The sequence below is a fragment of the Pleurodeles waltl genome, chromosome 7 (assembly GCF_031143425.1).
Source record: "Pleurodeles waltl isolate 20211129_DDA chromosome 7, aPleWal1.hap1.20221129, whole genome shotgun sequence".
Classification (NCBI taxonomy): domain Eukaryota; kingdom Metazoa; phylum Chordata; class Amphibia; order Caudata; family Salamandridae; genus Pleurodeles; species Pleurodeles waltl.
Genome location: NC_090446.1, coordinates 454,759,991 through 454,787,308, shown reverse-complemented (window position 1 = coordinate 454,787,308; position 27,318 = coordinate 454,759,991). Strand labels below are relative to the sequence as shown.

The 27,318-nt window shown below is 46.7% G+C and overlaps 1 protein-coding gene across 1 annotated transcript in view; it reads right to left on the bottom strand.

Annotated features, from left to right (window-relative positions):
* LOC138304177 (uncharacterized) overlaps positions 1 to 22,277 on the bottom strand; it is a 152,122-nt gene extending 129,845 nt beyond the window's left edge. The window contains exon 1 of the mRNA XM_069244012.1: positions 21,842 to 22,277. Within this exon, the coding sequence (XP_069100113.1) occupies positions 21,842 to 21,959 (118 nt within the window). The 5' untranslated portion in view covers positions 21,960 to 22,277. The remainder of the gene's footprint in view (positions 1 to 21,841) is intronic.
* Positions 22,278 to 27,318: the final 5,041 nt, after the last annotated feature.

Sequence of the window (27,318 nt, the reverse complement as noted above, 5' to 3'; positions counted from 1 at the left end):
TCCTTGGCGATGGCACGCCAAATATCCTTCTTCTGGTGGGCGCTGACCTACATGAAATTTACAGGGGAAGAAGAGAAGTCATTACCAACTCCACGTCAAAGTGTTTGGCCCCCCATCCCTACCCTTTACATGCACCCACCGTCTTTCATGCACGCAGGACTCTGCCCCCTTCCTTCTTACAACCAGCCCTCTCCACACAGGCATAGCCCATACAACATGCTCCCTTTGTACTTACCTGTTGGTCTGGAGGACCATAGAGTAGCGTGTATTGGGGGAGGACCCGGTCGACTAGCTTCTCCAACTCCTCCGCAGTGAAGGCAGGGGCCCTTTCCCCAGACACACGAGCCATTGTCTCTTCCAGACCGAGGTCACAGCAGCACTTGCAGTGTAGGTCCTCTCCTGTCGAAGATCAGGTATCAAGTGATTCAACAGATAGAAAATGGAGGTCACGTCCGCGGCGGTGCGTACCATCACCGCCGGCGTACATCGTCATTGGCTCCTGGGACCCATAGGGTCCAATGTTAACCAATGCAGCATTGTGCCGCGGTCTTCGACCGCCTACTGCGACGGTGTACAACGCCAGCGCAGTTACCTCACATCCCATTGTCCCATTTGTCACACATACCTAGGCCTACTCTCAACACACATACAGGACAGATTTTGTGTATGAATCGTGTTGTGTAGACTGTGGGTGCATACCTCTGAGTTGTTTGACTCTGTGCTCGCTGTTGTCCTTCATAGGCACTGTCCGCTGGGACATGTGAGGAGATGGCGGAATCCTCCAGTGTACCGACCACTGGTGGACCTGTCGACAATGGAGGAAAGAAATTTGATCATCACCTACAGGTTTGACCGTGTCACAATCCAGGAACTGTGTACCCAGTTGGAGCCAGACCTGATGTCAGCAATCCGCCATCCCACAGGAACCCCCCTCAAGCGCAGGTGCTGTCAGTGCTCCATTTCCTTGCAAGTGGGTCATTTCAAACAACTGTGGCCATGGCATCAGGGATGTCCCAGCCTATGTTTTCCAACGTATTGTCCAGAGTGTTGTCTGCCCTGCTGAAACACATGCGCAGCTACATCGTGTTCCCTCAGGTGGAGGACTTGCCTACAGTGAAAGGTGATTTCTATGCCCTTGGACATATACCAAACATCATAGGTGCCATTGATGGGACCCATGTGGCTTTGGTACCCCCCCACAGGAGTGAACAGGTGTACAGGAACCGGAAGAGTTATCATTCTCTGAATGTACAGATGGTATGTTTGGCCGACCAGTAGATCTCCCATGTGAATGCCATGTTCCCTGGCTCAGTGCAGGACGCTTACATCATGCAGAATAGCAGCATCCCTTATGTGATGGGTCAACTACAGAGGCACCTGGTGTAGTTATTAGGTGACTCTGGTTACCCCAACCTGTCATGGCTACTGACCCCAGTGAGGAATCCCAGGACCAGGGCAAAGGAACGCTACAATGAGGACCATGGGCGGACTAGGAGAGTGATCGAACGCACCTTCGGCCTCCTGAAGGCCAGCGTTAGGTGCCTCCATATGACAGGTGGATCCCTATTCTACTCACCAAAGAAGGTGTGCCAGATCATCGTAGGCCTGCTGTATGCTTCATAACTTGGCTTTGCGACAACAGGTGCCTTTTCTGTAGGCGGATGGGCCAGATGGCGGTGTTGAGGCAGCTGTGGAGCCTGTGGACAGTGATGAGGAGGAAGCAGAGGAAGAAGACATTGACAACAGGGACTCAGTCATTCAGCAATATTTCCAGTGAAACACAGGTGAGAATACATTCCTGCCTACTACATGTACTTTTACACTTCTACCTCTATCCTGTCTGTCGTTTTCACGCAGTGTATGGTCACGGAGTTGTCACTTTCCCTTACGGTTTCACAGATGTGGGTCCCAACGTGTGTCATCTGCTTAGATTCCTCATGGACTAGAGCTGTGTGACATAGGTATATTGACATTACTAATTCCTGGAAATTTTGTCACTGTCATTGCAAATACACTATTTCAAAATCACAGACAGACTCCAGATCTTTTGGTGTTTTAGGTGTGTTTATTTAAATACAAAAAATTGAAGGGTGAAGTTAAATGGTGAGGGGTGATGGCGGAGGATGTCCATGGCAGAGTCCAGTCTGTCTCATAGGTGCATTGCCCATGTGGGCACGGGAAGTGGAGCTGGGGCAGTTCCAATATGGACTGGGTGACAAAGTGGGACAGTAGGATGTCAATCAGGGTGGTCTCATTTCTTGACGGGGGTCTTGGCATCGTGCTCTGTCTTGTTTCTGGATCTCAGGGACCGCTTGCGGGGTGGTTCTCCATCTGCAGGGGGTGGGGTGCTGGTGTGGTGGTCCTGTGGCAGTGCCTCCTGTCCACTAGCACCGGCTGAGGTGGTGGGCAGTTCATCGTCCATGCTAGTGTCAGGGGCCCCTTGGAGTGCCACAGTGTCCCTCCTGGTGTTGAGTATTTCCTTCAGCACCCCTACGATGGTGCCCAGGGCGGAGCTGATGGTTCTGAGTTCCTCCCTGAACCCCAAATACTGTTCCTCCTGCATGCGCTGGGTCTCCTGAAACTTGGCCAGGACCGTTGCCATCGTCTCCTGGGAGTGGTGGTATGCTCCCATGATGGAGGAGAGGGCCTCGTGGAGAGTGGGTTCCCTTGGCCTGTCCGCCCCCTGTCGCACAGCAGCCCTCCCAGTTCCCCTGTGTTCCTTGGCCTCCGTCCCCTGGACCGTGTGTCCACTACCACTGCCCCCAGGTCCCGGTTGTTGGGGTGGTGGTTTGTCCTGGGTTCCCTGTAGTGGTGGACACACAGCTGATTGACGTGTCCTGGGGACGGAGGTATAGGCCCGCTGGGTGGGTGCTGTGATGGTGTTACCAGAGGGGGGGGGGTAGGTCTGTGCCTGCGTGAGGGGAACCGACTGTCCTGAGGCCCACGATGGTCCGGGCTGGTCATCTAGATCAAGTGGGACAGAGCTGCTGTCATCACTGTGGGCCTCTTCTGTGGGTGGGGTGGAGATGCCTGGACCCTCCTGTCTGGTGACGTTGGGTAGTGGTCCTGCAGGGGTGTAAAAGCATGATTATTGCACCTGTGTATGTCATGGTGTGCAATGGGTGGGTGACAGTGTACCCCAGTGCTTGCATTCCTGTGTGGGGGCTTGTGTGATGCTGGTTTAGGGGGGTGTTTGGGTATGTGCAGTGGGCATGCTTTAATGATGGGTGTCCATGCGTTGGTGTTGCATGCAGGGCTTGGTGTTGGGATGTGTGGTTTGTGATATTGGTACATTTGTGAGGAGTTGGAGTGATAGGGGTGGGGTATGTGATAGCATGCAGGTAGGGTGGGGGATATGGTAGTTAAAGTTTTGACTTACCGGAGTCCATTCCTCCACCGACTCCTGCGAGGCCCTCAGGATGCAGAATCGCCAAGACCTGCTCCTCCCATGTTGTTAGTTGTGGGTGAGGAGGTGGGGGTCCCCCGCCAGTCCGCTGAACTGCCTGGTGGTGTCTTGAGACCACGGAACGCACCTTCCCCCGTAGGTCGTTCCACCTCTGCCTGATGTCGTCCCGATTTCTTGGGTGTTGTCCCACTGCGTTGACCCTGTCGACTATTCTTCTCCATAGCTCCAGCTTCCTTGCAATTGAGGTGTGCTGCACCTGTGCTCCAAATAGCTGTGGCTCTACCCGGACGATTTCCTCCACCATGACCCTGAGCTCCTCCTCTGAGAACCTGGGGTGTCTTTGCCGTGCCATGGGGTGGTGTAGGTGATGTGTGGGGTGGTGTGTGTAATGATATGTAGTGGTGTGTGGTGTTTTGTGCGTGGAAGTTGTGTGGGTGATGGTGTTGAGTGCCTTTGGCTGCTAGTTTGTGGATGGTGGTGTCTCTCTCTGGCCTTCTCTCTGTAATAGTGGTCGTAGGGGTTTGTGGGTGATGTGGGTGTGTGTTTTATAATGTATTGGGTGTGTGGGAGTGGTGTGTGTATGTGTATCAGGTGTGTGTATTTCGAATTGTCCAATGTGGCTGTGTTTTGTATACGTGTGTGTATTTTGAGCACAGCGGTGTGTACCGCCAATGGAATACCGCGGTTGAAAGACCACCGCGTGGATTCGTGTGTCGTGATAGCGTGGGCGTATTTCTGTTGGCGTGACGGTGGAGGTTTTGTTTTCGCCAGTTTATCACTGACCTTTGGTGTGGCGGACTTGTGTGGGTGTCTGATTTTTGTCGGATTTCGAGATGTGGGTCATAATAGCTGTGGCGGAATTCCGCGGCAGTCTTCTGCACGGCGGTAAGCAGCTTTCACCGCCAATGTTGTAATGACCGCTTATGTTATTTAAGGTGTATATTCGGTCGGACAGGGTATTAATCCCATTACCCACAACAGCTAATGCTTTTTTTTTTTTTTTCCTGGTCTATTTGCCTTAACCGGGCAGCTTCTTCTTGTTGGGAAAGCTGCCAAATTTAATTTTATACTTCATATAAGAAACGCTTTCTGCAGTGTTTTCTGGGGCCTAACAGGAAATCCTGTAAATCAGTATTATTAGACAGGAGACTGAGGTGTTCTCTAACCGCATCTAGGGAGGAAGTTCTTAGCCATTGTTGTCATAGTTTCCCTACACTGTATGTTGTAACTATACCGCATGTTCAGATGATATGTAGCGAGGGTCCGGCCTATTAGTTCTAAGACCTCCCGAGGAGTTAAAATGTTGGTTTCACCCGTTGGTATCTACTGGCCACAATAACCACCCGCAAGGACTTGTCTGTGAAACATTAAATGTACCATTCTGGACCTATTTGTGGAGCTGATCTTCAGTTGCATTTGTATATTTTTGCCATTTATAAAAAATAAAAAAAACTTTGCAGGGGCAGGTATACTGGCCGTGTTTAATTCCTTAAACTTTTCAGAATATGTTTTGGAACTCCCTTGTGGTGGAGTCGGACAATGTTCCCATTGTGTATAATTAAAAACGGTTTTGGGGCTGCTCGGCTCTATATATGAAATGGTGCCCATAATAATTATAGCAAACCATATCACCATAGTTTTCCTTAGATTGATAAACCTCTTTGTTTTCAAATACAGTGTAATACTGCAATTCAGTCATCATAGAATCAACTGCTTTTACATCCCAATCATCAGAAACAGTGCCTGGTATTATAATATCATTGATTGATAGTTTGAACACATATGGTATTTCAAAAACTTCTGTGGGACCGCATTTATCAAATATTACTTTATCCCAAACAATCCCATCAGGAATCCCATCAGGAATTGGTATTGCGGAAATGTTCACAAAGGATAAGTCTCTTCGGACCTTCTATGATGAAAAATGTGGTTTTAGGACCTCATCCACCAGTTCAACTGTTGATTTTTCAGGAAGAAAATGACCATGTATCAATAAAAAGAAAGTGATGACAAAACCAATCCAAAGTAGGAAAGCTAGAACAGTCAAGGAAAGCCATAGATAGTTCCATGGAAAAATAAAATATGTTATTTTAAGCCAGGTCATTAGGTGTGTTTGACAGTTCAGGTGTCGAAGAGGCGAATGAGTCTGAGACGTCATCATTGATATCGGCAAAATATCCAGAAGCAGTCCGTGCAAAAGCTGGAGTTGTGTTTATTGGTGGAGTTGGTGTTTCTTGTGGTGGCACAGAATAAATAGCACTATCTGTTTGTGCTGAAGCTGTACCGAATCGATCAAATCTCTCTATTATTTGATGTTAGTGGAACCAATGCAAGATCATTCTCCACCCTCCCCATGCTTGGAGAGGTGTCTGTTGCTGCTAACAACCTATAGAGGAACTTCTTGACCGCTAGTAAGAGGGACTCGGGAACTACCGGTGTTCCTCTTGGTCTGCAGTGCAGGATCGGCTACATGGTGTAGTTTGACATTGTCGATGGAGACACAACGATTTTCTTTGGCCCCTGCAAATGGTGGTAGAATTACAGTTCTGGTACCATGTATCCCCAAGACAGGGACTGGTGCTCGATAGAGAGGACCAAATTCCTTTTTCACAGCAACCTTTTCTTGTACTAGATCCTTGTTTCTAAGAATCCAGCCGGTAGGCATTACAGGTACATCCTTGATTCCTGTGGAGGCAGCACTGATAGAAGAACTATCATCACGGAACTGTTGCAATTCCTGTAAAACAGTGACACGTTCATTTATGTCAAAAGGTGTTTCTGCTGCCTCCATGCCAGGAACATACATCTGAGTTCCGAACAGGCACTCATATGAAGTACGACCCCCCAGGGACCTTCTAGGCAGATTGTTAAGTGCTCTCTGAACTCCATACAGGTGATTAAGCCAACTACGACCCGTACCTAAGACTCTGGCTGTCAACCGTGATTGCTTTAAATCACGGTTTAATCTCTCCATTACACTATTTCCCTCAGGATGAAATGGAGACGAGTACTGGAGTTGGACCCCCAACTAAGCCATGGTGTCCCTGAATGCCATTGAGGCGAAAGCAGGGCCCTGGTCCAAGTGGAAAGCCGTAACCGCATATGTACCGATAAAGACTTGCTAACCTTTAATAACAGTCCGAGTGTGAGCCGATCGTTGTGGCCACACCCATAAAAATCTGGAGCAAGAGTCAACAGCGATTAATATATACTTGTATGCACTATGCATTGTTAGGGGAGCACAATGGTCCATGTGCACACATTGTAATGGTTTATTTGAGATCAAGGAGGGGTGTCTGCGGCGGGCATTTGGCAGTGGAAACTTTGATTTGTCGGCAGATGTCACAGCAATGGACATACTGCTTGGTCTCTTTGTAGAGGCCGAGCCACCAATAACGCAGTTGTAAGATGGAAATTGTAGCTGCTACACCAGCATGGGCAGATGCCACCCCTTTATGCACTGCTTTAATTAATTGTGATCTTATATCTCTATTGGGAATATCTCGTACCCCCTACGCCTGGTATTTTAACCTCAGCATTCAGCATACCTCCCATTCGCTAGGAATATTTGTCAGGAAATCCTTTTGGATAGGGCGTATCATCCGCCATAGCTGTCACGGCAGCCCATATGTCTGCGTCCGGTTTTGAACTCAAGCGAGTTACTGAGGCAAAGCAGCCACAGCCACTGCTGACTTTGAGGCTTCGTCAGCCAATGTATTCCCAGCAACGTGTATTCCAACGCGCTGGTGTCCAAGTGTGTGTACAACATGGACATTTGGTAGCGTTTCTTTCAGATCTGCTACTTTCCCCCACAGGGGGAATGGTGTTTAATGGTGTTGCCTTTAGAATCTCTGAACCCATTCTGGCGCCAGTAATGCAGATATTCATTGAAGGACTGGACACAATAATATGAATCACAAACAATCAGCGTTGGCTGTGCAGGATCCGTATGTTCCAGTGCCATTAGAGCTTTTAGCTCTGCTAATTGTGCAATCCCCTAGGGTTTGCGTAAATGTATGTAAGGGGACAGAATTTATTGTCCTCCATATAGCCGCTTACGACGGCACAAGCAGCAGAATATTGGTGCTTTGTGCCAATTGCAGGTTGTGCAGAGCCATCAGTGCACATGACTATGATATTGTTCGATAGGCAGTTTGTTTGCTGGAACTGGGTATTCTAGTTCTTACTGCAAAAATTCTTGAGTTTGTAATTTTGGGTCAAAAATGTAGTCTACATCAGTGGCTGTCAAAGACGTGGCCCATTGTATCCAGCGCGGATGTAATGCTTTTGCATTTGGAACGCTGCCTTTTCTAACAGCCTCTAGGGCTGGGATTGGAGAAACAACAATAATGCGTTTACCTTGGGCTAGAGGTCTTTCTTTACTGACAGCCATTTGTACAGCAGTAGGGATTTTCTCAGTGGGATCAAAGCATTGTTCTGCTGCGGAGTATAAAGTGTGATTTGTATGCAATCAGGACTGTTTCACCTACATTAAACGTCACATATGTGAAACCGATGACACCAGCAATTACTCTGATGACCAAATGTGTTTTGTTGCCCCTTGTGGGTAGATGTTGTGCTGCAAGCATGTCTGTCTGCAGTTCTCTAAGAATGCACGTATGTTCAATTGTCCAAAATGAACTTGAAAAATCAGGACGCATCAAATCATATAAAGGTTTTATGCGTGAAGCACAATCTGGAATGTAAGTTCTGCCAAAATTTAGGAAACCCAATAGAGATTGGAGTTTATTTGATCGTATTTGGAGGTTTAGTTGTGCGCATTTTTATAATAATTTTGGCGCTAGGCCCTTTCCTTCACTTGATAGTTCATATCCTAGGAACAGGATACTGAGGGAGGCAATTTTTGTTTTGTTGAATTTGTAGCAAAATTCAGCAAATTCAACAACCATGCGGGGTACCCGCCTTAAATGTTGTAGCAATACAACACAATGGACAATGCTACAGGGTCAATCTTGTGCTGTTCTTATACCCCTGAGGTAAACAACAGAATTTTTTCCGGAAGCCTAGTGCACTGAAACTTATAAGTCTCTACTCTGAGGCGCTATATTCTGGCAGAAGAAACCACTGGAAATGTCCAGTGTTTTGTATTTTTTACGCACTATATTGTTCATTAGTGCTGTGCTATGTGAGTTTTGTATAGCATATGTGCGTGTATGACTGTTTGAAAGTTTGTAGTCTTAGACTATTCTGTAGGAATGGTCCAGTTTAGCTACTGGGAATAATGGATTATTCATTGGGAAGACACAGGGTTCAATTACGCCCGGTACTCTAATTGTGTGAGTATTTCCCTCACAGGTGCTTTTGCATCATGTTTTATTGGATACCGAGGTTGTGGTTGGGGATGATTTTTATTAGGAATTACATGGTAGGGGGATTCTTTATCCCATCCTACGTGATTGCGGTATAACATAGGTGGCCTGTGCCAAAGCCCAATCAATGGCATTGGATTCAGTGAGTTTCTCTGGAACAAGGAGCGACAAAGGTTTAAAAACAGTCTTCTCCATATGGGCAGGCACGGTCAAGTTCAGGTGGCCAATCTTGTTCATCCACCAAAATATCATATATGTTTACTACGTGATCTTAAAAGATTGCATCTATTATGCGCTCAATGTCTCCTAACTGTAGCGTTACTTTATACACTCTATCAGGCGTAGAGACACGCATGTCCGCAGTCTCTACTTGGAGAAAGTCATCAGTTGCTTTCACCTCTAGATGCTCTAGAAGACTCCAGTGAACTTTTGTGACCTCTGCCGCGCTGTCAAGCAGTGCTAGTGCCCACTTCCTGTTCTTCAAGAGGACCCTCAAGTGGCATGTCGGACTGCGACTGCTGCCACTTTTTTCTTTTTGAATTGGGGTATTTGTTGGGCAGGTTTCTCCTCCTTTTGTACAGAAACCTCAGATGAGCGTTGTGATTCCTGTCTAGGTTTCACGTACTCTGATCTTCACTATGATCGCCCACTTCTCTCATTTCGTTTTTTGGATGAGTCCTGAAAGTAACGAGATTGGCGTGTGTCAGTATATTGATATCTATCAGGCATTTTTATATTATCTCTATTTCTGAGATTATATCTATTCTGTGGGGTCTCAGTGTGCGGAGATTCTCCCCTCTCATTTTTAGGAGTTTGTTGTTTTTTATCCCAGCGTTTCTTATTACCCTCAGGAGCTTGCTTGGAAAAATATATTTATTAGATTTGCCCTGAAATTGTGGTTTAGTTGGTCTGGCCCCTAAACTCTCTCGACCAATGCTAGAACAGGTCTCTGCGATAATCTTAGGCAGCTCGCGTTCCTGATCTGTTGAGGAATGTCATGGAGCGGCATGCGCACTGCCAGTGCGTCTGCTTCCCCCTTTAAGATTACTTAAAATAATTGAGAATACTGTGGCAAAATGGCCCATTAGTTGCATCCCCAAGTCCAGGGCCAGGGCAGACCCGTATTCATCTTGAATTTGTTTCAACACTTCTGGCAAATTGGCAACTGTGCGGTTGTATAGAATGCGGCTAATACCGTGCCCCAAGTATTACAGTTATCTACTGTAGGGACCATCCCAAATGGCAATCACATCGTTAGAATTTCATTGTTTATTCTGAGGTCCGGTATGGGGAAATACTACTTCCAGCGCATTTATTTTTTGTGCTAACCAAAACTGAATTTCCTCTCGTTTGGCAGGTACTTTACCAATGATCGAAGGTACAGTCGCAGGGTTTATACCTGGCGTGACTGCATGCGGTTGTGCTGGAGAAGCATGTGCAGGGTTTGTATTTAATATTTGCATAACAAACTGTACTAATCTTCTATATGTCGCTGTTAATTCAGTATATAAGCGACGAACCTCAGCTACTGCTAAAGTCGCTACTGCAGGATGTGGTGTATAGGTGGCCAATAAAAGGACAGGTAGGACCATCGTTAGAGGGCCTAACCTTACTGGTAATATTGTGTGGGGTATGGTGCCATCAAGCCAATTATTATGTTCTTAATAAGATAATGGTATTTCTAAATATGCATATGCCCTGTATTGTCCAGGTGTGTTTGCATGTGTATAGTGATCAAATGTATTTGTGTTCCCATCAACTGCTGGAAATGTGACCAAAGAATAGAAGAGTTCTGTTCTATAAGCTGGATGGGCATCCACCACAAATGTGACTGGACCCCCCCCCGGGCCGTTAGGCCCTTTGCTATTAAGTGTACAGTCAGAGGTGGTCTCATATTAACTGCTATTGCTATCTGCTGTGGATTCGCAATACTAGATCAAATACATGTTCAGAGAAAGGACACCAAATAGGGTATTCCTTTTAAAGTTCAAGCTTGAACAACCTCCAGCCTCAAATAGGATAGCCTATGTAGCTGGAGTGGAAATCCTCATTACCACAGACGTCTTTGTATACAGTATTGAGGGATCATTGTATATAATGAGACAGGGATACTCCGGAGGACCCGAAAATTAGAGCCTGACCAAACGTTGGTGGCGCCACGTTGCGCAGGCTCTCATTCTAATGAGACTACTGGATTTTGAGTGCCAGAATCGCCCACGGTGTGGGAGACCAAGTCTAACCTACTGCGGGTGACACCTGTCTCTCCAATCCGGGTTTTGCTCCGGCTAACTAGCAGTGCCTCATCTCTACCCAAGGATAGGGATGAATGGGCAGCTGAGCGCATGACATACTTGGTTTCTCAGGGAAGCCGTGGTCACTCAGGTCTCATCCTTTTCGCTCAGTTACATTTAGCCTCATATATAAATGACAAACAGAGGCAGTATAGGTTTCAATAATGATTTTATTAAAATGACTGCATCTTAGACAGCAAAGCGTGAGCTGCAATAACCAGGATGACACAGCATGACAGTTATTAAAATTGTGATGAGGAGAGTGAATCATAAAAATAACGCTATCATATTGTCACTACGGTCAATAGACTAACTCCTACCTAGGCCATGATAGAGCACAGCATGTTAAGCTGTAATTCTGCCCCTCAGGTTCCCCTGGGAAGACATCATCCCCCATACTTGAGCAAAGGCTTGCGGTCTGCATTACCATCTGTGGCAAAGCATTCAGCAATCAGCATACAGTTGTGGTTCTCTGGCTGGAATCTCCCTCTAACGTGTAAGGGACAAGGAAGTGTTTTTATAACAACACAGCTGATGTTCTGGGATAATGTCCCTACGTAAGGATGTGTGTTTTCTACGAATGTTGGAGACTAAACTTCTACCACGTTCACCGGCAATGCACGAGCTGTAGCCTTGGAAGAAGCACAGAGTGATCAAGAATGTCTTGTTTGAGAACAGAGTGCTGGCCTAGGCAAAAACAGTTAGATGAACAGAAAATAAAACAAGACCGTAAAAGTGGCTGTTGTAACAATAATAAAATGAAGCCAAATAAGATATATCTCGGTTAAAATGCACAGTGGCTTGGCCTACTGTGTTAAAATAACGTGCATGGAGCTATGGCTAAAATGGCTACACAACATACCCACCTACACTGTAGAACTTGCGGAAATTCCCCCCATTTTCTCGATTATCGCTGCCCCCAATGGCACCCACTTGATATCTCAAATGTATCATACCTCCGTACAGCTGAGACCTATTGGGGCTGAAAAGTCGAGGGCTGCTTGGGAGAGAGATTTAGAGCACCCCCTCCCAGACAAAACATGGTATTGTTGCTGTGCACAAAGATCATTTTGAATAATCACCACAATAAGCTGTTACACTACAAATACCTTCACCATGCCTACACCACCCCTAGTGCACTAGCTAAACTGGATCTGAACAGATTGCATAACTTCCCCAAATTCGCAACTAAACCGACTGACTTCACTTAGCCTGGAATTGCACCCCAATCCTCACATTCTTGGAAGTCATCTGCTGGGCCTGGCCCTTTTTGCAGAGTTATCCCCAAACGTTTGCCTTCTTCCTCCTATTTTTTCAGACCTGTTTTTGTTTGCTTTAGGACTCTGGGCACTTAACCACTGCTATTCAGTGCTAAAAAGTGCATACGTGCTCAGTCTAAATTGCATTGGTGATTGGATTAACCATGATTGGCATATTAGATTTACTAATAAGTCCCTACTAAAGAGCACCATGTGTGCCCAGGGCTTCTAAATCAACCGCTACTAGTGGGCCTGCTGCACTGACTGAGCTACCCATATGAGTAGCCCTGTAAACAGGTGTCAGACCTGCCATTCCAGTGTCAGTATGTGCCGTTTTAAACTGCCATTTCAATGTGGCAAGTGCATCCACTGTCCAGGCCTAAACACTGCCTTTTACAACACGTAAGTCAGCCCTAAGGTAGGCCCAAGGCAGCCCCATGGGCTAGGTGCAGTGTATTTTAAAAGGTAGGACATGTACTGGTGCATTTTACATGTCCTGAAATTCATTTTTCACTATTGCAAGGACTATATTTCAAATAGGTTAACAAGAGCATTGCCTTGAAACATCTTTTAAATATAATTTCCCTTTGGGAGCAGAGATATGGAGTTTGGGGTCTCTTAACTCACAACTTGAAGACATCTTTTGGTGAATTTGGTTTTTAAATTGAAAGTTTAAAACTGCAATTTTTTTTTATTTAAAAAAATAAATTAATTAAGTGTGGATTTTCATGCTTAACCATTCTGTGCCTCTGCCTGTCTGCTGAATACAAGTCTGGGTCATGATGACAGGTAAGCTGTTTGTGAATCCACTATAGGCAGTCACACAAAGGGAGCTAAGGTGTGCCCTGCATATCCTGAAGGTTCTTCCTGAGCTAGAGCAGTAGGAGTAGCGGACACTGGCACCTGAACAGGGCTCTGCCAGTCCATACTCAAAGCAGTCTATAGCACCCTGGAGTGTGTCTGGGGACAGGGTAGGAAAGGTACAGTCTTGGGCACTACAAAAAGAGTTTCCTTTGAAGTTTGTCTACTTCAAAGGCAGAAATGGGTATAAGTACTGGACCTCTGATCCCACAACGTTAGAAGATTTTTGAACTGAGGACATTCAGCCCATAAGAAGAGCTGGATGCCGTAGGAGAGACACCACTCTTCCTGTTGCTTAGTTGTACTGGTCTGCTGCTTCTGTCCTGGGAGTGGAAGGACTAGACTTTGCTTTCTACATCCTGCTTTGAAAGGGGCTTGAACTGAGTTTGCCTCCTGTTAAGAAGTCTCAGGAACATCAAGGACTTTATCTGCCAGCATCGGGGCTCTCTTGCGGTCCGTCCCGACTTGCCAAGTGGTGCCAAATCTAGTCCCTGGGCCCTTGAAAGCGAGTTCTGTTGTGACCAAAAAGAAACCAGCATGTCAACTCCAGAGCGACTTTAGAACCAGCCTAGCAGTCTGACTCTGCGCCCCTGCCTGCACCGGAGCCGTGATTCCCGCCGAGTGCAGCGACCGACGCCACAGGCCCAATGCTGCTGCAGCACCTCTGAAGTCCTACTACAGAGTGAGTCCTGAGTGCCATGTCACTGATGTCTGTGACACCAGACTCCACCTCAGCACCTGTGGTGTGATCTCAACAGTGCAAAGTTGCAGCCTCGTGTCATGATCTGATGGATTAAATCAACCTCGCCGGATCATAAGGAACAGCCATCGACACCACATAACCTCCCCTGCAACCGTAAGTAATAGACTCCTCACCACGCTGGATTTTTGTCATTTTGGTCTTGTTTTACTAAGATAAATATTATCTATTTTTCCAAAATGGTGTGGAGTCTTTTTGTTGTGTTTTCACTCATTCTCATGCCAAGCTACCAGGGGTCATCTTAGCTGTTTGGATCCCTTGTCCCGACTAGAAGAGTGAAGGTCACTACTTGGACAGGGTGCAAACCACTGCCAACTCAAGACCCCATTCCTAACAATGTTCATACTGGTTTGTCTTGCATGATAGAGCTGGAGCATACTTCTGACCCACTTTTGGCATTATTAGGGTATGTTAAGCCCCTGCCTATGGGCATACAGTGTTTTGCTGCTCTTGCGTTGCTGTTAACCAAACAACAGGTTGCCCTCCACTGGGGTAGTAGCACCCACCCTACAGTGACCACTTGGTTGTGAGATCTGTCTTACTGCAACACAGCATGCAAACTCTATACTTCACTACAGCCTCCATCATCTAGGCTTAAAGATATATGGCAGCCACTCAGACTATCTACTGTTACTAGCTCCTTTGGCCGAAGATGATGGGGAGGAGGCTCATTCTTCGCATTAACTGGACTATGCTCTTGTGACTCAGTATTTCTCTACTCCTGTGGGTGGGCAAACCGTACCCATTTCACTTCTCTATGTATTTCCTCTTTCATATATACTTTACCCTCTGATATCGAACCGCCACTGCTGTTTCTTGTCTACCTTTTACTACTTGCTGTCAGACCCACCGTTTGGTATGTGATCCTGAGATGTTGCGATTACTCTCTTGGATTTATACTATGGAACTTTTGTACTTATTGTTGATAAAGAGCTTTATATGAAAATGTTAAAAAAGCCATTACGGAAGGTAATTAATGTATTCTTCTGACCGTGACTCCTAACCACAGACTCCTGCCCTTTACTCCAAATCATTACGACCTCCCCAGGAGGCGTTTGTGGAATGGCTGACACCAGGAAATCTTGCAAGACAGATTAGGTGAAATACTCATAATGCCAGACCTGGCTGTACAGGCAATAGCGCTTTGAAAACATGTGGATGGCCATCCACTTAGCATCCATACAGAGGTCCACAACTGGCACACTGTGCTCCAGCACAGGGGTAGGTGTTTTTACTATGGTAGAATAAAAGTGTTCTGGGGGCTGCTTTACAGCAAGCCCATAGCAGATCATGATGCATAATACAATCAATTAGGAGATGGTTCACTTTTGCCCTGCTTTCTCATTTTTTGCTCCAGAGAAACCAATGAAAAGTCGGTCATTTTGTCTGTAGTATGTGGTCCAGTCGATATAGAAACTCAGGGACTTCACAGGGGTCAGATGGTGTAGCCACTATTCCTCGCTGGTGGAATGCAGCGGTGCACATAACTTTGGCAAGATTATGGACTGCTGTATTTGGAAGAGTGTTACTACCTTTGGCAGAAATGTGCTTTTGTACGAAGGACCAGCTTGTCTGGGAAACAAATGAGGTGTATGGCTGTACCACAGACAGTGCCTGCAGTTTGACAACTTGTCTCATTGATGTTACGGCAAAAAGAAAGCCATCTTGATGGTGATCAGACAGGGAGGACAAGGGTGCATCGATTCAAAAGAAGTGCACCTCAGTTAAAGATCAACTCAACATCCCACTCAGTATGACAAACAGTGTTGGAGCAAACATATGCATCAGCCCCTTAAACAAAAAAACAAAAAACACACACGACAGCCAGTGACTTGAAGAGGGGTGGCTGATCAGCAAATATAAGAAGGCCAAAAGCTAACCCTTAACTTTTGCCACAGCAAAGCATTGTGGGGCTAAAACAAGAAGGATAAGAAAAATAGAACATCAGGCACATTTGCATTTATGTCACAGGAGGAACACTAAACTTCAGCCAGCGTCTGGCAGATAGTCTTGGCAGATGATCAATCGATCAGTATTTGTAAAGCACGGCTACTCACCTGTGAGGGTCTCAAGGCGATGGAAGGGAGGGTGGGCTGGAGGGGTTGCCTCATCCGAAGAGCCACATCTTGAGGTTGGATGGATGCCGAGCTTCCAAAATAACACCAACCACTTCAGAAGGGAGATCGGAAACCATCAACTGTTGCTGCTCAATTTCCACTCATGGAGGTGTACGTTGTGTAGGCCCAGGTGAGGGGGACCTGCCTTGCTGCTAGTACAGGATGCCCTTCAGAAGGGGCAGCCGGATCGAAGGACTTGTGCTCATGGCCTGAAGTTCTGGGTTCACTTCTCCTCACCCAGTCTGAAGCCACTACGATGACTTGTGCCAGGTCTTTTCTGATTTTTCCAGCACTCTGGGCAGGAGAGGTAGGGACAGAAATAGAAAGCAGTGGTGTAGATTGTTTCAGAGTAGAGTAAAGTGGCAGAGTAGAGTGGTGCAGGGTAAATCGCAGTGACAGAGTAGAGTGGTGTAAAGTGTAATGACAGAGTAAAGTGCTCTAGAGTGCAGTGAGGCAGAGTAGATTGGAGTACCATACAGTAGCTTGGGGTAAGCTGCAGGGGCGTAGAGTTGGGTCGTACAGAGTAGAGTGGCTTAGACTGGAGTGGTGCAGAGTGCAGTAGTGTAAAGTAGAATGGCATAAAGTGCATTGGCATGGAGTACAGTGATGCAGAGAAGAGTGCCAAAGAGTGAAATGGTAAAGTGGCGTAAAGTGGTGCAGAGCAGAGTGCAGTGGTGTGGAATGTGCACAATAGATTGGAGTGGCATAGGATGGTACAGAGTAGAGTAGCGTAACGTGGAGTACGCATTGTTCGGTAGCTCAGACATTACAGACAAGAGATTTTCAATTGATATTACCATTATATTTGCACAGACATGCAATTTGATAATAAAACTACACAGTGCACAAACGTTAATGTGTGGAAATGGCATCATCTAGGGTACTGATTTGATCATATTCAAGTATTTGTTTCCAACAGTTCAGAATTAAACAGGCATTGGCAGAGCCAAAAGGTCTCGGCTGTGGTCGAGTTAATAGCTTTGTCTGTCGGGTGGGGTGATGAACAGGACAGAGGTGGAGGTGCCGTCCCCATGTTCAACTTTTGCCTGGAGCAGATTTCAAGAAGGGGAGTAAGCGCTTGTTGAGCACCGTACTCTGTGAAAGGCTGCAATGCCTCATGCTCTTGTTCGACAGAAACCTGGCAGAACAGCACTTTAAAAATAAAAATGCAGCGACAAGGGAGGAGGTCGGAGGGACGTGCAAGCACTGACAGGGGAGGAAAAAGCAACAACATATTAAATGAGCAAGAAAGTAAAAGATAAAGTACGTACCAAGTAATTAACAAAATGAGCAGGAAAGTAAGATACAAAGCACGGAGCTCATGAAATGGGCACCGCAAGAAAGTGTGCTCCAAGTGATTAAAAAACACAGGTGGGTGAGCCGTGCAGAACAAAAGAAAGGCACGGCCACCATGAAGATAAAGTGCAGAGAGCTGCGTTGCAACAAATACAACAAAGAGAAAGAAAAGTAAACAATCTCTCTGGAAGACAGAGCCTAAAATGTAACCACTCTCTTTTGAATGCACAGCAAATGTGACAAAATAAGAACAAAATGTACAGGGATGCTTACAGAATGGAGCATTTGAGGAACAATACAAAGCGAAGTAGTGTGGGTCGGGGAGGACGTGGCTGGAGCGCAACCCCCAGCTTTCCCAGTGCGACAGGAGTACTAGATACCTGGTGGGTGCTGCAGCCCTTGTTGCCAATGGAATTTGGGCACATGTGCTGTCCTGTTGGGTGGCCATGCCAGAGGCTTGATTGAACATGCCTGCAGGCGCCTGCGCTCCGCACAGGAATCACATGAGAGGTGCTGGACATGAGTGTACACTATCCCTGGAGGGCCCCAGAAGAGGGGTCGGTGGTAGACGTGGATCGAGGCGGGCACCTCCCGAAAGACGTGCTGAGGTAGAGGTGGACCTCTCTAAGAGGGTCGGGCGAGGTGGGAGATGGCCTACCAAAAGTGAGCCAGACAGTTCCTAAGGTCGGAAGCTGGTTCCCGGATATGTGGCCACAAAGCACTGGCCCCCTGTGTGGGCAGGGTGGAGATGCAGGCAAAAGTGCTCCCTGAATGGGGAAACTGCGCTGGCCAGCATGTATGGGACAGGCCATGGTTGGACCCGGAGTGTGCCTCAGGCCTGGAGAGCCGGGTAAAGTACGGGCTCGGCACAGCCACCTGTACCAGCATGCCCATGCTCTGGAGAACACCCCACCCTGTGTAGTGCGCTGGTGCAGTGGCCCAGAAGATGTTTTACCAGTGCTGGACACCATAGGACTCAAGAGCCTAGGAGCTCGGAGCACTTTCCCTCTGCCAATGCAGGGTGAAATTGCCCACGCCACGAGTTAGAAACTGCCACTGTCACCAGTGTGCTGGTTTGATTACCCAGGAAGGGCCAGGTATGGATGGGGGTTGGCCTCTCCAACCCAGGCATCCATGTCTGCGATTGGGTGGGGTGGTTGCTATGTGGATGGGCACATGGATAAAGTGACAACAGCTCGCATATTTACACACAAGCATTCATGCAAGGAACAGAGCCTGAGGTCTTAGGCTGACCGAGGCGCAGAAGCATTGTGGTGGCTGTAACTTAAGTGTCACCTGCCTTGGCAGGTTGATGCGTACACTAGGGAACAAGTGACCGGGAAGTGCCGAACACCCATGCGAATTCACACTGCCAGTGAGAGTTGGCCTACCATACAGTGATACGAGACACTGAGGCTTATTAAGTCCTGCTGAAATAATGGATTGCAGGGGAGCAGCCTCATACTGTTTGGTATCGTTGGACTAAGGATGACAAGCCTGAGCCGTTGGTAACAATAGCTTTGTCAACCCTGGCCATGAAATGCCACTTCTGGGAAGTGGGCATTTCTAGGCATTGGGACTGGTTCTAGTGCAAAGTAAATCAGGCTTTATTCCAGCGGTCCAAGGGAAGAGTACATCTGCACATTCTCCATATGACTGCTATAAAACTCTGGCATTCATAATGACAGATCCCTGCCATTTGGGGCCTGTTGAGAGATGGTGGGAGAGGTTGTGACACTTGGCCTACCGGAGCCAGAGCCTGGAACCCATAAAGATCTGCATTCCAGGACCCCAGGGCAGAAATTGAGGAAATTTAGGGGAGACATCCTTGGTTCAAAAGAATACCCTTTCGGACCCACCCCCCCACTTCAAAGGTTTTACCTAGTATAACTAGGGGTACTCAAAGTCTGCAACTTAGAGTACTGCCGGGAATACATGGGGCCAGTGTGGCTTGACCACGTCAGCGCGCTGTCAGAGAACTCTGGGTACCCAGGAGGATAACTAGCCAAGGCAGGGGATCAACACACCCTTACCGACTAGAGACTGCCCTGAGGCTGATTGCCTGCGGCTGTGTGGCATCCTGAAGTGGCTCTCCAAGGGCAGGTTGGCTGCCCCACTGTTCTCTGCGAGACTTACATTGTGATTGTTAAGATCCAGAGAGCGGTGCCCTCTGATTGCACGTACATCGTGCCGGACTCCACCTGGTAGGAGCGGTGTGCATGTGGACCAGGAACTAAGTCTGGAGACCAGGCGCAGGGTAGCAATGTACTACTTGCACTACTAGTGTGTGGCCCTTCATCGTAGGGACCACTGCACCTAGAGGCGTCTTGTGAGGTGACTAGATCACGGTTGCGGGACCCTGCTGGGGCCTCCTTGAGGTTGAGTGGAAATATTTCTTGTGTGACCCTTGGCTGCATGTTCATTGTGTGCTGTGCCCATTCATAGGCTGGAACCTGTGGAGGTGTGGGTAGACCAGAGGAGTGTTTTACGTGGCCTCATATTGCACGACAGAACTTGCATCTAGTGTATTCGTCCGGAGAGTCCAGTACTGCTAAGGTCATTCCGTACTGGACGGAGTACCTCAACCCAGAGGGGTACAAAAAACAAGTCACAAGTGGAACTGGAAGGTTTGGTGCAGTTCAAGTCTTACGCACCAGACTAGTGCCTCCTGTCGAGGGGATACAATGCTAGGAGTTGGTTGAAGAAACATGGTGCCACCTTGGAACCACTAGTCATCGGGTCAGAGCTCTGAGCACTTTCTACGTGGAACAAACCTGTCTGGGGCCACCGGAAGTTCACAAGCACAAGAGAGGGTGTCTCGAATCCAGAGACACGGACGTGAAAAATGTTTTGTGCAAACTTAAAGTGTTGAGGACGGGTCTAGTCAACACGACCCGACAGTGCCCCTCTATTCCCAAGATGCTGAATTTGGTTACTATTTAGTAATATTGGATTATCTATCGGTCCTAGGCGTCTCCGAGTCTAACAGTTGGCCACGGTGACCAACCCCCTGTGTTCTGCAGACCTCAGAGTGAACCTCCTTTTGAGAGCCTGAATGTCTCCTCCTTGTTTACTAGCTGTTGTCTTTCATGTCCTCCACCTTGAACCCGACAACTGGGGAGTTGTGACTTAGCCATGAGCAAGTGGGTGCCCTGGGGAAAGTTACTATAATCCGTGGGGTTGTAATGTGGAAAGGTTAAGTGGACGCTACTTGGCATGTGGAGGGGGGGTTGGGACCCAGAGGGTGTGCAAGCATATGGGCATCCACTTACCAGTTATCAAGTCATTGCATTAGGGTGCCGAAAGCAAGTGCATGCATGTGCACCAGCAACCACTGATACCCGTGCACAGGGGTGGGATGGATGTGAGGGAGAACGAGTGCTGGGGCAGCACAGTGGTGTTGCTGGGTACTCAGGCTCTGTCAGGGAGTTCACAAGGTTGAACTCACAGTTTACTAGCGCAGCTGAGGCCATGGCTATAGGTGGGAGAGTGGATTATTGTGGTATATATTATGCTGCTACTGTCGGCCCCAAGGCATAGCCTGGATTGCACGTCACACTGATTGTGGGTACCTATGGGGGTGCAGAGAGGGAATGAGTGGGTTCCTCAAATGTATATTCAGCGATCAATGTCTAACTCAGTGGGACCCATTTTCATGTGTAGGGGGGGGTTCATTGAGATTCATGCCCAAGTGTACATTGAATATTGTGTGATTGAATTTACACTGAGATAATATTATAATCAAACTGCATTAACCATGGGTATGTATTGAATACAGTTTTCCTATACATACAACCCGTGTGAAGTCTCTCATTGGAGTCGTTCAGCCTGGGTGTTGTGGGAAGGTGCTGTTGCTTTACACATTGCCTCCGAGATAAGCCTGACTGCTCCGTGCCAAGCTACCTAAGGATGAGCATAGGTTACCTAGCAATTGTACTTGACCACATTGGACAGGAATGGCACGTTACGCCTGGCTAAGCTTACTCTTAGCTAACCGAACCCAGCCGCCTCCAACACAGACTAAAAAAATCTGCAACTAGTATTGTTACTTGACCTGTATTTTGCATGCACGGCAAGCATCTTAATGCCAAGGAAGGTAAAAGAATCAGGTCCATCGTTCAAAACTGTATTTTATCCCTCTTTTTAGGTTTAGATAAGTCCTATGTTTTTTTTTACGACGGTGCATGACTTTCTGTGTTAAAAGAATAAAGAGCATTTTATGGCAACTGCTATTCGAGTATCAGCACCAGGCTTTTCCAGAACCCTAATACACGCACGACTCGTGAGAAATTTTCTCGGGGTAAGAAGGCAACGTATATGCACGAGCCCCACATTCCGATTAAGAAGCACACTACATACTTTTTGGCAGGTGACCTGTTTGCTCAGGGTTCTACAAACTTCATAGATTCGAATGTCTCGTCAAGAATAGTAAGCGCTAAGTACAATTCAGGAGAAGGAGAAGTGTATCTGTTTCAAGAGTTAAGTACAGACGAGTCTCGAATCTCTGCTAGGAGCTCTCACCGCTTTCGGGGTCTGTGTATAGCCCGTGTACGTCCCGCAGGATCTTCTCACTCACGGATTCTCCGCACGCCATGGATGCCGCGTTAGCTGCAGCGCGAGGCTTGACCCGGCCGGACATGGTAAACACCGGGACAGACACCGGATGAACAACCACACCAGCACAGCAAGGACTTAAATATTTCAGCTGAGCAAAACCAACAGCTAGTTCTGCGCACGCGCAGGACACCACATACTGAATTCTTCTAAAGCTGCCCAGTGGTGCGTTGTCCTTTGAATCTTTCGGTGTTCTGACGCTTGACGCTCCCCCGTCCGAATCTGCACCCCCTACGTCAGAGGATGCTTGTTCAGTCAGCTCCTTCCTGAATGTTTCAGCTCGGGTGTCCTCTCCGCTCCCCCAGCGCGATGTTGCTCACAGCAACACAGATTCAAACGAGGTGTTTAACCCCTTCGCTGCCAATGTTTAACCCCGTCGCTGCCAATGTTTAACCCCTTCGCTGCCAGGACTTTTCCTTCTCGGGTGCCAGGGATTTTTTTGTTTATTTGGGGATCTTCGCTTTTAGGCCCTCATAACTTTTTGTCCACATAAGCTACGCAAGCCAAATTTTAGTCCTTTTTCCCCCACATCCCAGGGATTCTACAGGTACCCAGACTTTTTGGGTTCCCCTGAAGGAGACAAAGAAATTTGCTAAAATGCAGCAAAAATTTCGTTTTTTCAAACAAGTGAAAAAAGGGCTGAAGATGAGGGCTCGTGTTTTTTCCTTGAAAATGGCATCAACAAAGGGTTCGCGGTGCTAAAATAACCATCTTCACAGCTTTCAGGAACGGGCAGACTTGAATCAGAAAACGCAGTTTTTCAACCCAATTTTGGCATTTTACTGGGACATACCCCATTTTAATGTAGACAAAATTTATAATTCACCAAGGGGTCATTTGTGTAGATCCTACAGTGTTTTCCTACTAAAATAACAACATAAATAAAAAATAATAAAATTGACGTAAAAAAAAAACAACTGTTTTTCTCCACGTTTTACTCTGTAACTTTTTTCTGCGAAGTTAGATTTTTTAAAGCAATATACTGTTACGTCTGCTGGACTCTTCTGGTTGCGGGGATATATTGGGCTTGTCGGTTCATCAATAACCCTAGGTACCCAGAGCCAATAAATGAGCTGCACCTTGCAATGGGTTTTCATTCTACAGGGAGTGCAGAATTATTAGGCAAGTTGTATTTTTGAGGATTAATATTATTATTGAACAACAACCATGTTCTCAATGAACCCAAAAAACTCATCAATATCAAAGCTGAATATTTTTGGAAGTAGTTTTTAGTTTGTTTTTAGTTTTAGCTATGTTAGGGGGATATCTGTGTGTGCAGGTGACTATTACTGTGCATAATTATTAGGCAACTTAACAACAAAAATATATACCCATTTCAATTATTTATTATTACCAGTGAAACCAATATAACATCTCAACATTCACAAATATACATTTCTGACATTCAAAAACAAAACAAAAACCAATCAGTGACCAATATAGCCACCTTTCTTTGCAAGGACACTCAAAAGCCTGCCATCCATGGATTCTGTCAGTGTTTTGATCTGTTCACCATCAACATTGCGTGCAGCAGCAACCACAGCCTCCCAGACACTGTTCAGAGAGGTGTACTGTTTTCCCTCCTTGTAAATCTCACATTTGATGATGGACCACAGGTTCTCCAAGGGGGTTCAGATCAGGTGAACAAGGAGGCCATGTCATTAGATTTCCTTCTTTTATACCCTTTCTTGCCAGCCACGCTGTGGAGTACTTGGACGCGTGTGATGGAGCATTGTCCTGCATGAAAACCATGTTTTTCTTGAAGGATGCAGACTTCTTCCTGTACCACTGCTTGAAGAAGGTGTCTTCCAGGAACTGGCAGTAGGACTGGGAGTTGAGCTTGATTCCATCCTCAACCCGAAAAGGCCCCACAAGCTCATCTTTGATGATACCAGCCCAAACCAGTACTCCACCTCCACCTTGCTGGCGTCTGAGTCGGACTGGAGCTCTCTGCCCTTTACCAATCCAGCCACGGGCCCATCCATATGGCCCATCAAGACTCACTCTCATTTCATCAGTCCATAAAACCTTAGAAAAATCAGTCTTGAGATATTTCTTGGCCCAGTCTTGACGTTTCAGCTTGTGTGTCTTGTTCAGTTGTGGTCGTCTTTCAGCCTTTCTTACCTTGGCCATGTCTCTGAGTATTGCACACCTTGTGCTTTTGGGCACTCCAGTGATGTTGCAGCTCTGAAATATGGCCAAACTGGTGGCAAGTGGCATCGTGGCAGCTGCACGCTTGACTTTTCTCAGTTCATGGGCAGTTATTTTGCGCCTTGGTTTTTCCACACGCTTCTTGCGACCCTGTTGACTATTTTGAATGAAACGCTTGATTGTTCGATGATCACGCTTCAGAAGCTTTGCAATTTTAAGAGTGCTGCATCCCTCTGCAAGATATCTCACTATTTTTGACTTTTCTGAGCCTGTCAAGTCCTTCTTTTGACCCATTTTGCCAAAGGAAAGGAAGTTGCCTAATAATTATGCACACCTGATATAGGGTGTTGATGTCATTAGACCACACCCCTTCTCATTACAGAGATGCACATCACCTAATATGCTTAATTGGTAGTAGGCTTTCAAGCCTATACAGCTTGGAGTAAGACAACATGCATAAAGAGGATGATGTGGTCAAAATACTCATTTGCCTAATAATTCTGCACTCCCTGTATTCCGGTCGTACATCAATTCATTTGCTGAAATATAAAGATTGAAAGATAGGATTCAAGAAAACCTTTGCATTTCCAAAATGGCCACAAGATAAGGTGTTGAGAAGCAGTGGTTATTTGCACATCTCTGAATTCCGGGGTCCCATACTAGCATGTGAATTACAGGTCATTTCTCAAATAGATGTCTTTTTTACACACTGTCTTACATTTGGAAAGAAAAAATGTTGAATAAGACAAAGGCCAATAACACTTGTTCTTCTATTCTGTTTTCCCACAAGTCTCCTGATAAAAATGGTACCTCACTTGCGTGGGTAGGCCAAGTGCCTGCGACAGGAAACGTAACATGGACACATCACATTTTTACATTGAAATTTGACGTGTTTTTTGCAAAGTGCCTACTTGTGGATTTGGGCCCCTAGCTCATTCAGCACCTAAGAAAACCTAGCAAACCAGGACATTTCTTAAAACTAGACACCTATGGGATTACAGAATGGGTTGGCTTGTGGGGCACTCACCAAGTTCCTTTACCCAGAATCCTTTGCAAACCTCACAATTTGTCCCAAAAAAAAAATTTTCCTCTCATTTCAGTGACAGAAAGTTCTGTAATCTGAGAGGAGACACAAATTTCCTTGCACCCAGCGTTCCCCCAAGTGTCCTGATAAAAATGGTACTTCACTTGTGTGAGTAGGCCTAGCACCTGCAACAGGAAATGCCCCAAAACACAACGTGGACACTTCACATTTTCCTAAAGCAAACAGAGCTGTTTTTAGCAAAGTGCCTAGCTGTGGATTTTGTCTTCAAGCTCAGCCGGCACCTAGGGAAACCTACCAAACCTGTGCATTTCCCCCAAGTCTCCCGATAAAAATGGTACCTCACTTGTGTGGGTACTCCTAGGTCTTGCGACAGAAAAAGCCCCAAAACACTATCTGGACACATCAAAATTATTAAATACAAAACTACCTGTTTTGGTGGGGAGGGGGGTACCTGCGTTTTTGTTCCTGGATTCAGCAGCCATCTAGGAAAACCTACCAAACCCAGACATTTCTGAAAAATAGACACTAGAGGGAGTGCAGGGTGGTTTGACTTGCGTGGATCCTCCAATGTTTTCTTATCCAGAATCCTCAGCAAACCTCACATTTAGCTAAAAAATCTAAATTTTCCAACATTTCTGTTTGGGATCACACCACCGGGACAAATTTCCTACCACCCAATGTTCCCCTCAGTCTCTCGTTAAAAATGATACCTCACTTGTGTAGGTGGGCCAAGTGCCTGTGATAGGGAAGAGCCAAAAACATGTGGAAATCGAGGGGGAAACAAAGCGGGTCCAAAAAGGCAGATTGAAATAAAAAAAAAGTTGTCTGACAAATGCAGCATAATTTTTATCGGTATAGATGAGACAATGTTGAGAGGTAGGAGGTTTGTGTATTCCTGCAGATTCCGGAAGGTTCCATCACAAAAATGTAGTAGAAATGTGTGATTCCCAGCAAAGTTGGAGGTTTGCAAGGCATTGTGGGAAAGAAAATGGTGTGGGGTGTATGTGAAGCACACTATGCTGGAATCAACTAGATGTTAAGTTTTCAGATGTGTCTAGGTGTTGTGGATGTTTCTAAATGGCAGCGTCCCAAAGTCCAAAAAGCGCAGCCCTCAACATTCCAAGTGGCACACTTTTGAGAGTTACCAAGCTCTCATGGCCCAAACGTAAAACCAAGACCCAAAATAATTGGGGGGGGGGGAAGGAATGGCCTAAAAGTAATTAGGCCCCACCGGGAGTGACCCTTGACTAAGGGGTGGCTCCCCACATATAAAAAATAAAAAAGAAACAAAAAAATAAGTTATCCCTGGTCTCTAGGGGTTTTCTGCCCACCCTGGGGGCAGATCGTCCTAATTATATTAGGCCGATCTGCCACCGTGGGGGCAGAAATGGCCTACAAATGTTTTACCCCTCCTTGGGAGCGGCTCTTGCACAAGGGGCCACTCCCCTTCTGAGTAACTATAAAAACAATAAAAATTCCCTGGTGTCTAGTGGTTTCTGCCTCCCTGTGGGCAGTAATGGCCTAAAAATAATTTGCCCCCCCCAGGGGGTGACCCTTGCCTAAGGAGTCACTCCCCACATATAAAAAAATATATATATATATATCCCTGGTGTCTAGGGGCTCATATTAGGCCGATCTGCCCCCATGGGTTGGTGGGACTGGGCAGAAATGGCCTAAAAATATTACGGGCCCCTAGGGAGCGACCCTTGCCCAAGGGGCCGCTCCCCTTATGTGTCAGCATGCTAAAAAAATAAAATTCCCTGGTGTCTAGTGGTTTCTGCCCCCAGGTGGGGCAGAATTGGCCTAAAAATAATTTGGCTCCCGGGGAGTGACCCTTGCCTAAGGGGTTGCTCCCCACACATAAAAAAAATAAATAAACAAAACAATTATCCCTGGTGTCTAGGGGCTTTCTGCCCCCGGGGGCAGATCGGCCTAATTATATTAGATCTGTCTGCCACCAGGGGCGGCAGAAATGGCCTAAAAATAATATGGACCCCTAGGGAGCGATCCTTTCCCAAGGGGCTGCTCCCCTTATTGACAGTACCTAAAATAAAAATTCCCTGGTGTCTAGTGGTTATTTCGGCTGCCCAATCGCATTGCGATCAAACAGCAGAAATGCTGTGAGAGACAAGAAAGGTAAGGTCTTTCCTTTCCTTTCTTGTCCCTCCCGCCCCACCTCCCGGTCGGA